Here is a 15,883-nt window from a genome sequence, read left to right on the forward strand (position 1 = left end):
GGGGGTGGGTTAGGTAGGGGAAGGTGAGGGGAGGTGAGGGTGAAAGAAAGTTTCCTCCGAGGCCGCTCCGATTTTGGAGCGGCCTCGGAGGGAACAGAGGTAGGCTGCACGGCTTGGCATGCGCAGGCTGCCCAAAATTGGCAGCCTTGCGCGCGCCGATCCCAGATTTTAATGGATACGCGCGGCTACACGCGTATCTATTGAAATCCCGCGTACTCTTGTTTGCGCCTGGTGCGCGAACAAAAGTACGCGCTCGCACAAAATTATAAAATCTACCCCTTAACGCTCAAATCTTTCTGTACTCCTATATGTGACCTTCAGCACCTTGTTATACAAAAGTATACTGGTGTCCTAACTGGTCTGGTTTCAGGATATCCATAATGAATATGCATAGGAGATTTGCGTGCATTAGAAATCCTGTGTATGTAAATCTCTCTCATGCATATTCATTGCAGCTATCCAGCAAAAACAGATCATTTAGGTGTGCCCCCAGGACTGGATTGGGAAACATTTCTCTGGTCAAGGGAATGTTCTTTTTACCACTTCTTTTCACTTGAACAAGGGAGACACAGCACACAGCATGTGTGGTTCCCAACAAAGGGACGGTAACTTTCAAAGCAGAGCACAGGTGCACACTGGTACGTATGCATCGGCGCACACCCAGGAATGCAGTGATTATATAACTTGCGTGGATGTTATAAAATAGCTTGAAAACGCACACATATGCACCTAATTTTAAATTGGTATATGCCTAACGGCTGGATTTTCAAAGCTTACGCACGTAAAACCCGGGGGATTACACCCGTGGCCGGGCCTTACGTGCACCGGGCCTATTTTCAAAGGACCCAGCCATGCACGTAAACCCCCAGGACACATGTGAGTCTCAGGGCTAGCCAAAGGGGCGGTCCTGGGGTTGGGGCAGTCCGGGGGGGGGGGGGGGGGGGGCAGGGCTAGAGGCGCCCGGTACAGCGGCCATTTGCCGCTGTGCTGGGGGAATTGTACGCGGCAGGTTGCCCTTATGCGTCGCAGCGTGTACTTGCATTAGACTACCCCCTTGCATGCACTGACCCGAAATTTTATAACATGCCTGCACTAGCGCACGCGTGTTATAAAACCGCGCGTCCATGTATGCGCGCTGGGTAGCACATGTACATGGATGTGCGCACGTAATATTTTAAAATCTACCCCTAAGTGCATAAATCCCGTTTCTATTGCATAAGTCTGGGTATTTTAAAACTGGTGCGCGTCCACACCATGATCATTTTCATCAGTTCATCCACCTGTTCGTCCTCCAAACTCCCCTGGTTTAATAGCCCGCACTCCCCCCAGTTACCCCAGACCCTTTAAATCCTTCCAAAATGGCTGGGTTGGTTTTTGTTTTTTTTTTACAACTTACACCTCCTCCATAGCAGAAGAAAAGTTACGAGGCAGTGGACCTGGGTGCACACAGGGGTGCATAAGTATTTCTGTGCATAACTCTTGGCCATGCACCCGAAGTGCCCACACCCTGCCCAGACCATGCCCCTTTTTTGAAATCAAGTGGGATGTGCATGCAGCGGGCGATACGCACGCATCTGGGCAGCTTTTAAAATTCGGTGGGCGCCTGAAAGCCCGACTTGTGTGCACATCTCCTGATTTTGGTGCGTGCCGAGCTTTTAAAATTCACCTCAAAGTGTCTCTTACTTGACAAAAGTGGCAGGGAAAGGTATTTAGAAAAGAACTGTCTCTTCATACTTTTCTTCAGTACTTGTTGTGCTTTACTCCAAGGACAGTATTCTACAATAGAAGTGCACAGCTCACCTCTCCTCCTCTCTCTGTCAGGCTTGAGGTGAAAGTTAGACAGACTGGATCTGTCCCAGGACTAGGGATGCTTTCTTTCTTTGGACATCACAAGGGCTGTACCTTCCTGGGACAAGCTCCAGCTCCTTAAGAGGTTTCTTCGCTCTTCCCTCCGGAACAGCAAATCTGTCTCCTCCTGAGACTGATATTTTGAGATTTAGTTTCTCTTCTGAACCCGGTAAACAATCAGGCCAATGCTCCGTTTTCTCTTTGAAAATTCAAACTCTGACCTCCATTGGTCCTCTTACTCTTTCTTTCGGGGAGAGCGGAATCCAACCGTCTCCTTGTCCTGTTTAATCTGATTCTGCACTCCCTTTACTGGCAGAAACAGATTGTGGTGCTCCCAAAGGAGAATGGAAGACCTGCAACATTCGTTACATCAAGAATGCATTTTCCTTTTACCGAGGCAATTTACTCTGTAATAAAGTCAAAGGATCTTACTCTGTAGTGCATGAAAATCAGTATAGAGAGTCCAATTTTCAATAATCTGCACAAGTTACCAAATGTGCATTTAATGGACTCACAGAGATTTATGCTACTATTTTACAAACTGTGTGGTGGGAGCTGCATAGCTTACAAATATAGCACATATTTTTACACTGAAGGGATGTGCGTACAATTTAGTACATGTGCATATTTATAATGCAAGAAAATACATATTTTCTGTATCCATTTTATAAAATCATGTGCATATATTTTACATGCATAATGAAGATAACTTTCAAACAAATGCATCCGGTGGCATATATCTGTGTGTATGGCCACAAGCAGATTATATGCAAGTATTTTATAACCTGCACATATGATTTATGTGTGTTTTATAAAATACTTGTATCTCTGTCCCACATGTAGGCTTACACATGAATACATGCAGTGCATTAAAACCACATATATCAATGAATTGAGCACGCATACTTTTCCTACCTGTTTTTAAAATATGCACAGGCATATTTTAGGTGCAAAAGTAAAATAGGACTTGTTCCGATTTACGTGTAAGTCAGCCAATTTTAAAACATGCGTGCTTAAATGAAATTAACCAGTTTACCAATTAGTCAACCAGTTTGCCCAGTCCTTCTCCAGGTCATTGAGAACTTCCTGGTTCTTCAGTCTGAACTCCCCCAGTTCACCCAGACCTCCCATGCAGTCAATACTACACAACAGACATATTTATTATCACTTACGCCAGATAATTAGCAGGTGTAAAAATATGTAAGTAGACAAATATATGCAGGTAAATGTTGGCTCCACCCCAGAACACCCCTACACCTCCCTTTTTTATGCACATATATGTGCATGTGAAAATGAAAATGTATGTAATTTTTACTTTTATAAAATACAGATTATGTAAGTAGAGGCTACCTACACGAACGTGCCAATTTTTAAGTGTGTAAAGTTTTGGAAATTCCACCCAATATTTGTAATATGCACAGAAATGTGCAGGTATTCACCCTGAGTTATATGCAGAGGCGTGTGGTATTTTCTAGATGTAAATCCAGTATTTGTAATATGCACAGAAATGTGCATGTATTCACCCTGAGTTATATGCAGAGGTGTGTGGTATTTTCTAGATGTAAATCCAATATTTGTAATATGCACAGAAATGTGCATGTATTCACCCTGAGTTAAATGCAGAGGCATGTGGTATTTTCTAGATATAAATCTAATATTTGTAATATGCACAGAAATGTGCATGTATTCACCCTGAGTTATATGCAGAGGCGGGTGGTATTTTCTAGATATAAATCTAATATTTGTAATATGCACAGAAATGTGCATGTATTCACCCTGAGTTATATGCTGAGGCGTGTGGTATTTTCTAGATGTAAATCCAGTATTTGTAATATGCACAGAAATGTGCACGTATTCACCCTGAGTTATATGCTGAGGCGTGTGGTATTTTCTAGATGTAAACCCAATATTTGTAATATGCACAGAAATGTGCACGTATTCACCCTGAGTTATATGCGGAGGCGTGTGGTATTTTCTAGATGTAAATCCAATATTTGTAATATGCACAGAAATGTGCACGTATTCACCCTGAGTTATATGCGGAGGCGGGTGGTATTTTTCTAGATGTAAATCCAATATTTGTAATATGCACAGAAATGTGCACGTATTCACCCTGAGTTATATGCAGAGGCGTGTGGTATTTTCTAGATGTAAATCCAATATTTGTAATATGCACAGAAATGTGCACGTATTCACCCTGAGTTATATGCGGAGGCGGGTGGTATTTTCTAGATGTAAATCCAATATTTGTAATATGCACAAAAATGTGCATGTATTCACCCTGAGTTATATGCGGAGGCGTGTGGTATTTTCTAGATGTAAATCCGGGGCTGAGGTCCTCTAAGACTCCAAGGCACTCTTTATTTTAATGGGCTTATGATGTCCTCACTTTTCACACCTTCCTTCAACTGACTGCTTTCCAGGATTCCTCAGTGGGGAGGAGATTTTCCATCAGAACCCTGAGCATTGTTATTGCAGTCTTTAAGAATAACAGTAAAAAGTCCACTGGGCTCAAGATGTGGTTCCAGCATAACTTTCTCTGGTGATTGATTTTAAAATAAAGTAAATGACAATTTATAAGTCCTTGTTCATTATAGTCCATTACATAATCCTCTTACAATAAATCAGTGACTCTGTAATGATGGCATTATTTGCTCCTTCTTTCCATATCCTATCCCAATTTCAGAGGCTGTTTTGGAGCTTCCTCCCAAAATAGTGGATATGATACTTGAGTTAGTCTAGATGGCATAATTCAAAGTCTCATTTCTCATACCTTAATCCAAATGTCATAAATAGGTTTTTTATGTCTTATCCAACCTCCTCCCAGAATATCGTGATGATATGTTAGTTGTTAATACCGAATGGGTGCCATGGTTATCCTTACTTCCTACTATTCTCCTCCTCTCAGGAATGAATGCAGATCAATTCCTTTGGTTTGATCTTTGAAGAGTCACTGGATCTCTCTGGGGGAGAGACTCCTCTGGAAAACCTCCTCTTTTGATGATGGTAGCTTTTCTGGAAAGGGAAATTTAAGCGGCAACCAAAATAAGACCAGTCTCCAAAAAAAACAAACAAAATGAAAGAAGGGTTGATGGAACTTTCTTCAACCAAACTTCACAAAAAGGAAAAAAATCTATCCTGAAACAACAGGAAAAAAGGAGTACCCTTTTTTACCTTACTAAATCCAGACTTTAAAGCATAAAGCCCAAAAGTCTCCTCTTCCAAAAATAAAAAAGAAAGGAAAACAGGAGCAGGCACAGCATCATCCTGCTTTCTAAAAAACTGAACTAAAAATCCACACCCTAAGATGGTGTCTCTCTGGTTTTCATAGGATCAGGACATTACCAACACAGCAGCCCATATGGGGGAACTGTAAAACACTAGGGATACTTCTCCTCTACCTACACTGATGGAGCATTCCTCTTAGTGGAGGCCCAGCAAGGCCGTACATAAAGAATGTGCATACTCTGCTTCTGACAATAATTACTTATGCACATTCTTGCTGACACCTCCAGCACGTCACTCTGATTCCCTGCCTCTTAATCCAGACCTCCTACTCAAAAACTACAGATGAAAGTCAAGTGCAATTTCACTTCCATGACAATTAGCAAGTGTAAAAGTGTTTGCACAAGTTCGGTAATAGAGGCTCATATGCCACTTATGGGCCGATACAGTAAACCACGCGGGAGAGCGGGCAAGTGCCCGCTCTCCCGGCGCGTGCACAGGCCACTCTCCTGTGCGAACGATTCAGTAAATTTATTTAAATTAGGGCCCGCGGTAAAAAGAGGCGCTAGGTACACTAGCGCATCCCTAGCGCCCCTTTTTTGACGGAAGCGGCGGCTGTCAGCGAGTTTGACAGCCAACGCTCAATTTTGCCGGCGTCTGTTCTCAAACCCGCCCTCAGCCACGGGTTCAGAAACCAGACGCCGGCAAAATTGAGCATCCTGTTTTCGAGCCGCGGGCCCATTTTAAATTTTCTTTTTTTCTTTTTAACTTTTTTTAACTTTTGGGGCCTCCGACTTAATATAGCCATGATATTAAGTCAGAGGATGCACAGAAAAGCAGTTTTTACTGCTTTTCTGTGCACTTCCCCAGTGCCGGCAGAAATTAACGCCTACCTTTGGGTAGGCGCTAATTTCTTAAAGTAAAATGTGCGGCTTGGCTGCACATTTTACTTACTGTATTGCGCGAGAATGACTAATAGGGCCAACAACATGCATTTGCATGTTGCGGGCGCTATTAGTCTCGGGGGGGTTGGACGCGCATTTTCGACGCACTATTACTCCTTACTGAATAAGGGGTAAAGCTAGCGCGTCAAACGCACGTCCAAATGCCGGTTAACTCCGGTGGAGCGCACTGTACTGTATCAGCCTGATTGTGCGCAATCTTCTATACGCTGACCCGGAAAGCTCTAAAGCTTCCCTTTTTTAACTTGTTAATATGTATGTGCGACACTGCAAGTACGTACATATTCATAATGTTTCCAAAATAGCATATCTGCATGTATGTGCTACTTACAAGCGGATATGCTGATTCTATGTGTGGAAATCTTTTGAAACCTAACCCCTTATATTTTATCTCAGTAAGAAAACTATTAGATATTAATGTGACATTTCCATTCTTTTTTAAAGAAAAATTTTGAATATCTTATTACTAATGGCCAACTTGTACTTATTCTCTTTCTGGTATATTTGTCAGCTTCCCATATTCTGAGACTTCAACACCTCCCGCTTCACCATCTGGCACACATCCTGAAATGTTTCAGTTCAGAGCCTGCAGCAAGACTGTCATTATATGTGCTATCAACACTTTGAAATTGTATGAGACTGTTGTACCATATTGTCTCTCAATTTTGAAGATTTAGATGCTGTTAATTATGAAAAATTAAAGCATATTGAGGCCTTCTTTAACTAGGTCTTGTTTATCTGATGATAGTGAAGTTGAAGGTAGTATTGCATTTTTAATCAGATTATTTATTGGTCCTTCTGGTGACAGTCCTTGCAGACAACTGGAAACTCTATAATGCTGGAATAAGGGAATACCGCACGCTTTTTCTGACAAAGAATCATTTGTGAATGTTAAAAGAATGCAATCAGGATGCTTGCATGTGCTAAAAATACTGCTGTAATTTCTAAAATCATGTGTTCTTACTCCAAATTGCAACAGGCACCAGATTTCATCTAATGAGAGAGACTGCTCATCCTCCTTTACAAATATCCCCAGATGGCACGTCAGTGAGCATCACTGAGAAAAGCAAAATCACCGGGCAAGTGTAAAATCTTAACCATTGCAATCTATGTATTAATATGGAAGTAAGCTTTTTTTGTGTGGATGCTTGGCTTGGGAACATCCCGTTACCATACACACATGGTTGAGATGTCTTTAGAAAGATTAAAAGCTGTAGCTTTGCTGAAAGATCTTTATAGTGTCTCTTACAGTTCCTCTGCCACTGAGTCATTTCAATGAAATTGCCTAACTCGGAATGGTTCGGGGGAACCGAAAAACGAATGGAATTTTTCCGAAATTTCAGAAAAATTCATTTTTCGGGTTAGTGCGCGCTTTGACCTGTTAATGTGCACTATTGGGAGCTAGCGCGCAGTAACTTGAAATTCAGCCCCCCCCCTGAAAAAAAAACCCCCAAACCACGGGAAAAACGAAATTTCCTGCGGGGTCCCCAAAATGAAACCCGACACGATACAAAAACATGATACACATCTCTACAAAGTAGCACCCTGAGCACCCCTTTCAGTCTTGCATGATGACAAGCTCACAGACGGATTCAAAAGGGTGATGTAGTGCCCTCCCTTCCCTGGCTTGGCACCCCCCTTCCAACAGCCCTGGCAGAAGCCATTTACAGTTATACAATGTAGATTTATTGTGAACTGATCAATTAAATAAAATGCACGCACAAACACAATAATACACTCTAAAACAATTCAAAATGGTCATGGCTCAGCAAATTGCCTGCATCAACAAACAAAAAACAAGATAAACTGTATGCACCAGAAACATTGAGGTCCATATTCAGCACCAATTGTCTACCTGAGATCGGCCTTAGCCTGGCACATGGTGTGATTTGAAAATCCTCCTATGCTGATCGGCTCCAAGATAGCCGGATAATCATTTATCCAGCTAAAATGTTATTCAGCTAGCTTGGGTGTTAGGGGACATAGCCGGACAACTTTAGGACTGCTGAAGAGCAGTCCTAAAGTTATTCAGATAATTTTATCTGGCTAACTTTAACATAGCATGGTATAGTCAGTGGCACATCCGTGCAACTGAATATCCCAGCAAAGTTACCTTGGTAAGTTTGTCTGATTAACTTTGCTAACTGGCCAGCATCAGAATATGGATATCTGTGTGAATGATATTAGAAGTCCTTTGACATATTCTCTGACTAAGGGTGTTGTTTTATCAGATCATAGATCACCCATGTGTTTAGACATAGAGGAACAATTATCTGGAGGTGCTGTTTGCCCTAACTCCTGTCACAGTGAGTGTAGATAAAAGTAGTAAAGGTATATTGTGGAGCACAGTCAAGGACTGGTAGACATGCCATTATCTTTATGGTTTGTCTGTTTTATTATGAATGATTTTATTGTAATCCACTTAGCATGGGTGGAATATAAATATTTTAGATAAATACAAAAGTTCTGCAACAAAATTATTTAGACAAATATAAACCACAACATTTCTTCTGCATGGGCACAAAGATGATAGCAAAAATTTAACTCCAACAGTAATGAAAATACAAAAACCTATGAACTGATATTGTGTAAAAGGTAATTCATGCACAGAACAAATAAATAAATATACAAATGCTATCCAAGATAGAACAAAGGAGATGACACTCTATATAAATAAATGAACCTGAAATTGGACATATTCATGTCTTGGCCTCAGGGAACTTCAAATTGGACCCTTTGCAAAGCATAAGTTCATTAATTTTTGTATTTTCATTATTGTTGGAATTCATTTTTGCCAAAATTTATTGAAGCTTAATAGGCAAATTTTCAGATGCAAATCTAGCCAAACTAAATTTATTTATTTATAAAATTGTCTGTTCTGCTAATCCAAAATAATATTCAGAGCAGAGAACAAAAAAACCCCAAAAAACAGAATCAGATAAAACAAACAAATAACCAAAATACCATATATATATATAGACAATAAAATACCACATCCAATTATCTGGGGTGACGGGTCCATTAGGCGGACTAGGCGACCGCACGGGGTGCCGTAGGCTGACACAAGAACGGCATATTTGAATTTTCAGGAGGGTGGAGAGGCAAGTGTGGCAACGCAGATGTGATTGTGTCTGCAGATGGAGGCATGAAGGTGCATTTCGTGTGAGAGAGGGAACATATAGCACGTGATGATGTGACATCATCGCCTAGGGCAGCTAGAATCCCCCCCTTGCACTGGCACTGCCAGTTATAAACATACAACCCAAAACAGAGCATTTCATAATAACTCCCCATAATTCCCAACAAAATACCTCACCATCCCATCAAAACTAAATTAAAAATGTCTTTAAAAGAGATAACAAAATCACACGCAAGACGACTGTAACAAATTCACATGAGCACAGAACCAAAGTATATGAGGAAATAAACAAGAACAAGCCATAATAACAGCTTTACATATAACCCAAATAATCCCTGATGACATGAATATATATAATATAAAATTTACAATAAAAAAAAAAAGAAAACAGGGTTTATAAACCTAGGCCTGTTGTTTCTATGACTGGATTAGTGCAGGCCTGGGAGCACCTATTCTAAGCAGCTAAATTTAAGCGCCATGCAATTCTGTGTGGAAAAATTTAGCTTGCCAGAGATTTGGGGGGGGGACGGGACATTTTAACTGGTTAGATTTATCCAGCTATCTTAGCGGAATAAACCATTTGAAACCCCCACCCCACTGATAATTACATATTTGTAGATAGAGATATTTTTGAGCCAGCACCTTCCTCCTTCACTTTTGGGTTTCCAGATCAATTGGAATTGGCAGGTTCTCCATGGAGCAACGTGAGCCTTCATTTGCAGCTACCTGGTTTATTTCTCCCCCCCCCCCCTTCCCATTTTTAACGATGCTTCCCCCTCCCAGCTAGTTGAGCCACTGCAGCCACAATTCCCAGCCAAGAGCCACAAACTACCACTGTCTCTGGAGCACAGCATGCGCGCACCCTGAGCCTAGCTAGTTGTTGTCACTGTCTTGCTGTGGCTACCTTTCTCCACTGTGTCCCCAGCCTGTGCTGATAGGAGGATCAGGAATACTGATACTTAAAAAGGAAAACCATTACCCCCCAGTATAGAGAGAAATTAAAAAGGAAATGTTTTGTTTTGTGCTCACCTTCATATGCAGAATTCCAGCAGTGCTGGGTGAGCTGCTGCCAGCACGTGGCCGGCATTACTGGGAGACCACGGTTACAGGCTGCAGAATCTTCCGGATTGGAGCTTGTTATAGTGCGATTCCAGGAAACTGGGTCCTGGGAGAGAACAATACTTCTTGGTGCATGTATTGTTGTTCTACAGAAAAAAGGTAAAGTTGATTTGCTCTAGTTCAATCATTTAAAACAAATGCACAAAACAGGATGAATGAGGCCATTTTCAGGTATTTTCATGAAAATACCTGAAAATGTTTGGATATTTTTTGTTTTTGTGAGGGGGGGGAAAAGACCTCCTAAAGGTCTTCTGACCTCCCTTCCCATCCCAACACAAGCTTTAGGGCCCAGGCCTCCTTGGGTCCCTCCGACCCTACTTCCACTGGCCAAAATAATTGCAGGATAGGGGTCTACCTGGCTGGGCTTTAAATAAATGGGATACAGGGCAGGAGTGAGTAGCATCATTCCTGCCCTTTATAAGATCATCAGACTCCCACAGAAGGGGTAAGTGGGGGCTGGAGAGGTCCTCGGCCCTGGAGATTTTTTATAGGGTGGGAGGGGGACAGAAGGCCCCAGAAAGGCCTTGTCTGGGCCTAGCTAAGCCCAGTCAGATAGGCTTGGGCCTCACGGGTATTTGGGCTAGTGGGAGGAGGGTTGAAGGGGCCCATCGACACTCCAGTTGGGTCTGGCACAGGTCCAGTGAGTTGTGTTCGGGAGGGAGGGAGGACATAGGGCCTCCAGGAAGTCTGTTTTGATTTTTTTTTGGGGGGGGGAGAATGGTTTTTAATGGGGGGGGGAGGTTCAGTTCAGCAAATGAACCAAACAAAAAAAAATTATACAAACTGATAAACAAAATCCCCCAAAACGAACAAAACAAATCAAAATGAAAATCTTTGTTCTACACATTCCTAGTTACTATAGCATCAGGGTTTCTGCTTTAAACCTTACAGTTTGCTGTGTATTAGACATTCAGACTAACTCTCTTTTGTTGGAGAAATTCATTGACTGAAATGTGGTAGATCATCACTGTTTTTAAATTAAAGGTTTTATTAAGCTTTATAGTCATCATTGATGTATGTATTGTATAACAGCTCATACATGCTCCTCTATTTCCTCATGTATTTTAACATTAATAGGTGCTGAAACACTTTCAGTCAGTAAAGTTCAATGTATCTTTCCAGAATATTTTTTTGTAAATTATGAAACAAAATGTGTATCTGCTGCCTTTCAGGATTCCCTTTTTCCTTCCCCCACTTCTCAATTCCTGTCTCACCCTTCTGTGTGAGAGACCCCTTCCTTCACTGGCATAGCATGTGCCTGGAGACTGCCAGCTTTTGTGTTCTGCCAGATCTTGAATAGACTGCACAGTTATACATAGGTCAATAGGTTTTGAGGAGATGCATTAATATCAGAATTGGGGAGGAGGGGGGTGGGCATGTAGCAATATTTAGTCAATGAATCTCCTTCATAGATAGTGACGAGGGAAGATGAGATATTCTTCATTAACATAGAAACATAGGCTGTATAGCCTTTTTCTGCCATTACATTTCCATCTAGCCTGTCCATCCATACCAACTACTCAGTTCTACAAACTCTAGCACTCTCTCAGAGATCCCCTGTGCTTTTCCCATGTTTTCTTGAATTTAAATACTGTCCTTGTCTCAACCACCTCCACTGGAAGGCTGTCTATGCATCTACCACCCTCTGTGTAAAGAAATATTTCCTTAGGTTATTCCTGAATCTACCCCCTCATCCCAGGACTCCTCATTCTAGAGCCTCCTTTCTGTGTATTGGTACCTTGGGGGTATTTAAATGTCAGGATCACATCTCCTCCATCATGCCTTTCATCTAGTTATACATGTTTAGATTTTTAAGTCTGTCCCCATATACTTTAGAACGAAGACCATTCATCATTTTAGTAGTCACCCTCTGAACCAATTCTAACCAGTTTATAGTCTTTCGAAGGTGCACTCTCCAGAATTGACCATGGTATTCCACATAAGGACTCAACAGGGACTTCTACAGGGGCAATACTGCCTTTTTCATATTTATTAAAACTTGTATCCTGCTCATATCCAATGTTCACGGTGGGCAGCAAAAATACATACATAATAAAACCATTCCTCTCCCTATGCACCCAAGCATCTTTCTGGCTTTTGCTATCGCCCTATCGACTTCATTGATCATTAGATACGATTACCCCCAGATCCCATTCTTCTTTCATGCCTGGAAGAATTTTACCCCCATAGACTCTACAGCTCCCTTGGGTTTTTGCAGCCCGAATGCATGACTGCATTTTTTAGCATTAAATCTTAGCTGCCATATAGTTTCCATACCTTCCTGGGAGTCTACCCTGCTGCAGATTTTGGGGTCATCTACAAAAAGGCAAACGTTTCCCAATAGTTCCACAATAACACTTATAAAAATGTTGAAAAGAACCAGTCGAAAGGATTGATCCCTGCGGCATGCCACTTTCCTCAGAGTGAACTCCATTAATCACTGTCCTTTATTGCCATTACCAAGGTCGCTCAGTTAATTTATGTCATTTGTGTGGGACTGTGTCAAAGGCCTTTCTCAAATTCAAGTACACTGTATCTAGCATTCTCCCTGCCCCAGCTCTGTTGTCACCCAGTCAAAGAAATGGATCAGATTTGTCTGACAAGACCTACCTCTGGTAAATGGTGCTGCCTTGGACCCTAATGGCCTTGAAAGAGAGATTTCTTTTCCCCAGATGGGAACTCCAGGAGATCATGGGACTTTCTTGTCCTTGTCTATGAGCCTTCCCATGAACTCTTGTCCTCCGGACCAGATCAGGACAGGGGCTACTGTGAAAAAGAAATTTATAAAAAAGTAAATCTTTAATTCACCCACCTCATCCATGGATCAATAAGAAGAGCTGTGCATACTTACTCTGAGCTCTTTGAGGGCTTCCATTAATAAGTTAAAAGATTAATAGGGAAAGGAGGTTTAACAGGGAATGCAATTGTCTAAGGAGAGAATAAAATTGATTTTTGGGAGCAGTGCATTTAAAAAAATTGCTGGGAGCCTGGCCTGGGGGGAAGGAAAGCTAAATTCAGAAAAATATAGTGAAAGATTTATACATTGTCTCATATTCTGTCTCAGTCCTCATCATCTTCCTATATAAATTTCCAAACCTGGCTAGTTCTGTTTAATATTTTGGACTGTCTAACTTAGTTAAAAGTACATTTCCATGCACTTTTTCAGTCAAGGGTTGGCTTTAGCCTATCAGAAATCCATGTCCTTGCATCTGTAAAGAGAGTATTCTTGATCGATACGCAAAATATACCTAACTGATAAGAACATATGAAATGCCATACTGGATCAGATCAAGGGACCATCAAGCCCAGCATCCTATTTCCAGCAGTGGCCAATCCAGGTCACAAGTACCTGGCAGCATCCCAAACAACAAATAGATTCCATGCTGCTTATGCCCAGAGAGATAAGCAGTGGTTTCCCTATGTCTACCTGGTTAGTAATGATTTATAGACCTTTCCTCCAAGAACTTACCCAAAACATGTTTTAAACCCAGCTATGCTAACTGCCTTTACCACATTCCCTAGCAATGAATTGTGCATTGAGTGAAAAAAATATTTTCTGATTTGTTTTAAATGTGCCACTTAGTAACTTCTGGATTGTCCCCAAGTCTTTGTATTTTTTGAAAGAGTAAACAACAGATTTGTGTTTACCTGTTGCACTCCATTCCACTCATGATTTTATAGACCTCTATCAAAGCTTCCTTCAGCCATCTCTTCTCCAAGCTGAAGAGCCCTAACCTCTTAGCATACACACAAAAGAGGCTGAATTAGCATGTGATGATCAAAATCAAAAGAATGCAATATTACTGTGATTTATTACATGATGGTTCTAGACTGCGAATCGGAATATGTACGTGTGCCATGATTAAATAAAAAGCTATAAAAAAAATAAATAAAAGTGAATATTGTGGAAGAGTAGTGACTGATATCACATTCTGAAATGAAGATCACATCTAACCTCAATAAATTGTTTGCTATTGACAATTTTGTTGCACTGTGCATTTTACTGAGCAATCTTTTCAGAGCTGTTGGCTCCTCCCACTCGACCCGTCATTGAATCCGAAGTTGTTAAAACTAGCTGAAAGGTGGTGTGCGCTGCAGGCCCGTGTCGGAGGACTGTGCTCCTTTGTGCATGCCTTTCATGTGCTTTGGTGTATTTGTGCGGTTATTATACAGAATTTTATTGCTGTTACTGAAAGTGGTAGGAATGCAGCTGGATTAGATCCTTTTTCTGATAGACTTAGAAAGGATAATTGTTTTTAGAGAGGGAGTCCAATTTGATTCATATTCCTAGGTTGACTCTGGAAATTACATATTACATGAGACTGATTAATTTAAATGTTGTTTTTTTTTAATTAATGCTCCTGATATTAATTCTAAGATGGCCCTTTTGTATAATTTGTTAATAGTGAGATTAACAATTTGGCTATTACTGAGACCTGGTCAGTAAATGATGAGAAAATAATACCTTCCAAAGTCTGTGCCCCAGGTTATGCACTTTTGTCTGCAAAATCCCCTCCCCGGAACCCCCTAACGTTGCTCCAGTGCAGAGTGGAATAGTAGCAGCTTTTACATCTTCCCAAATGCTTAACACATAGGAGCTGCCAGTACTTATATATTAATGTATTCACTGCAGTCCTTCACTGATTGGCCCGTAAGCAATAGCCGAAGAGCCAAGCCCTGCTCACAACTCAGCTGTGGGTGAGCTAGCGGCTCTTATGTATTTCATGGGAAGGAGGAGGTGAACTATGTTACTCCTCCCACTCTAGGGGGTTCCAAGGTAGGGATTTTCACAAATAACAGTTGCAGTTAGGGTAGGTGGGTGGGATCAGCTCTGCTGGGGCTGCTAATTTTTTCGAGATTGGAGAAGAGGGAGGGGGAGCTCAGCCGTTGCCTGGCTGCTAGTTTATTTTTATTTATTTTTTTATGCTATCTGGCTAACTTTAAGCCTGCAGTTTTTCCAGAGTTAGCCGGATTACTTTACCTTCTGAGCACTGAATATCAGCACTAGCTGGGTACATTTAAACTCTACCTCTGCCTCATTTTTATGCAGCTTTTAGCTGAGTAATGACTTGCAGGCTGATACAGTACTTTTACCAAGCCCAGGTTTGCAAGTGCGTACGCGCTAGCTTTACCGCTTATACATTAAGGGGTAATAGCGGGTTGAAAACGCGCATCCAACCCCCCCCCCCCCCCGAAACTAATAGCGCCCGCAACATGCAAATGCATGTTGATGGCCCTATTAGTTATTCCCGCGCGATACAGAAAGTAAAATGTACAGCCAAGCCGCACATTTTAATTTCAACCAGCACCGGGGAAGTGTACAGAAAAGCAGAAAAAACTGCTTTTCTGTGCATCCTCCGACTTAATATCATAGCGATATTAAGTCGGAGGCCCCAAAATTTAAAAAATTTAAATCGGCCGGCGACCCATGGGTCGGAAGATGGACGCTCAATTTAGCCGGCATCCGTTTTCCGAACCCGTAGCTGTCAGCGGGCTCGAGAACCAAAGCCGGCAAAATTGAGCGTCGGCTGTCAAACCCACTGACAGCCACCGCTCCTGTCAAAAAGGAGGCACTAGGGACGCGTTAGTG

General features: G+C 41.7%; 1 protein-coding gene across 1 annotated transcript in view; it reads left to right on the forward strand.

The window, feature by feature from the left end:
- Positions 1 to 15,883, forward strand: part of CMYA5 (cardiomyopathy associated 5) — a 165,266-nt gene that overhangs the window by 144,952 nt on the left and 4,431 nt on the right. The window contains 2 exon segments of the mRNA XM_029575603.1: positions 7,015 to 7,114; positions 10,216 to 10,392. Coding sequence (XP_029431463.1) covers positions 7,015 to 7,114; positions 10,216 to 10,392 — 277 coding nt within the window.

Source organism: Rhinatrema bivittatum, chromosome 1, assembly GCF_901001135.1.
Source record: "Rhinatrema bivittatum chromosome 1, aRhiBiv1.1, whole genome shotgun sequence".
Lineage (NCBI taxonomy): Eukaryota > Metazoa > Chordata > Amphibia > Gymnophiona > Rhinatrematidae > Rhinatrema > Rhinatrema bivittatum.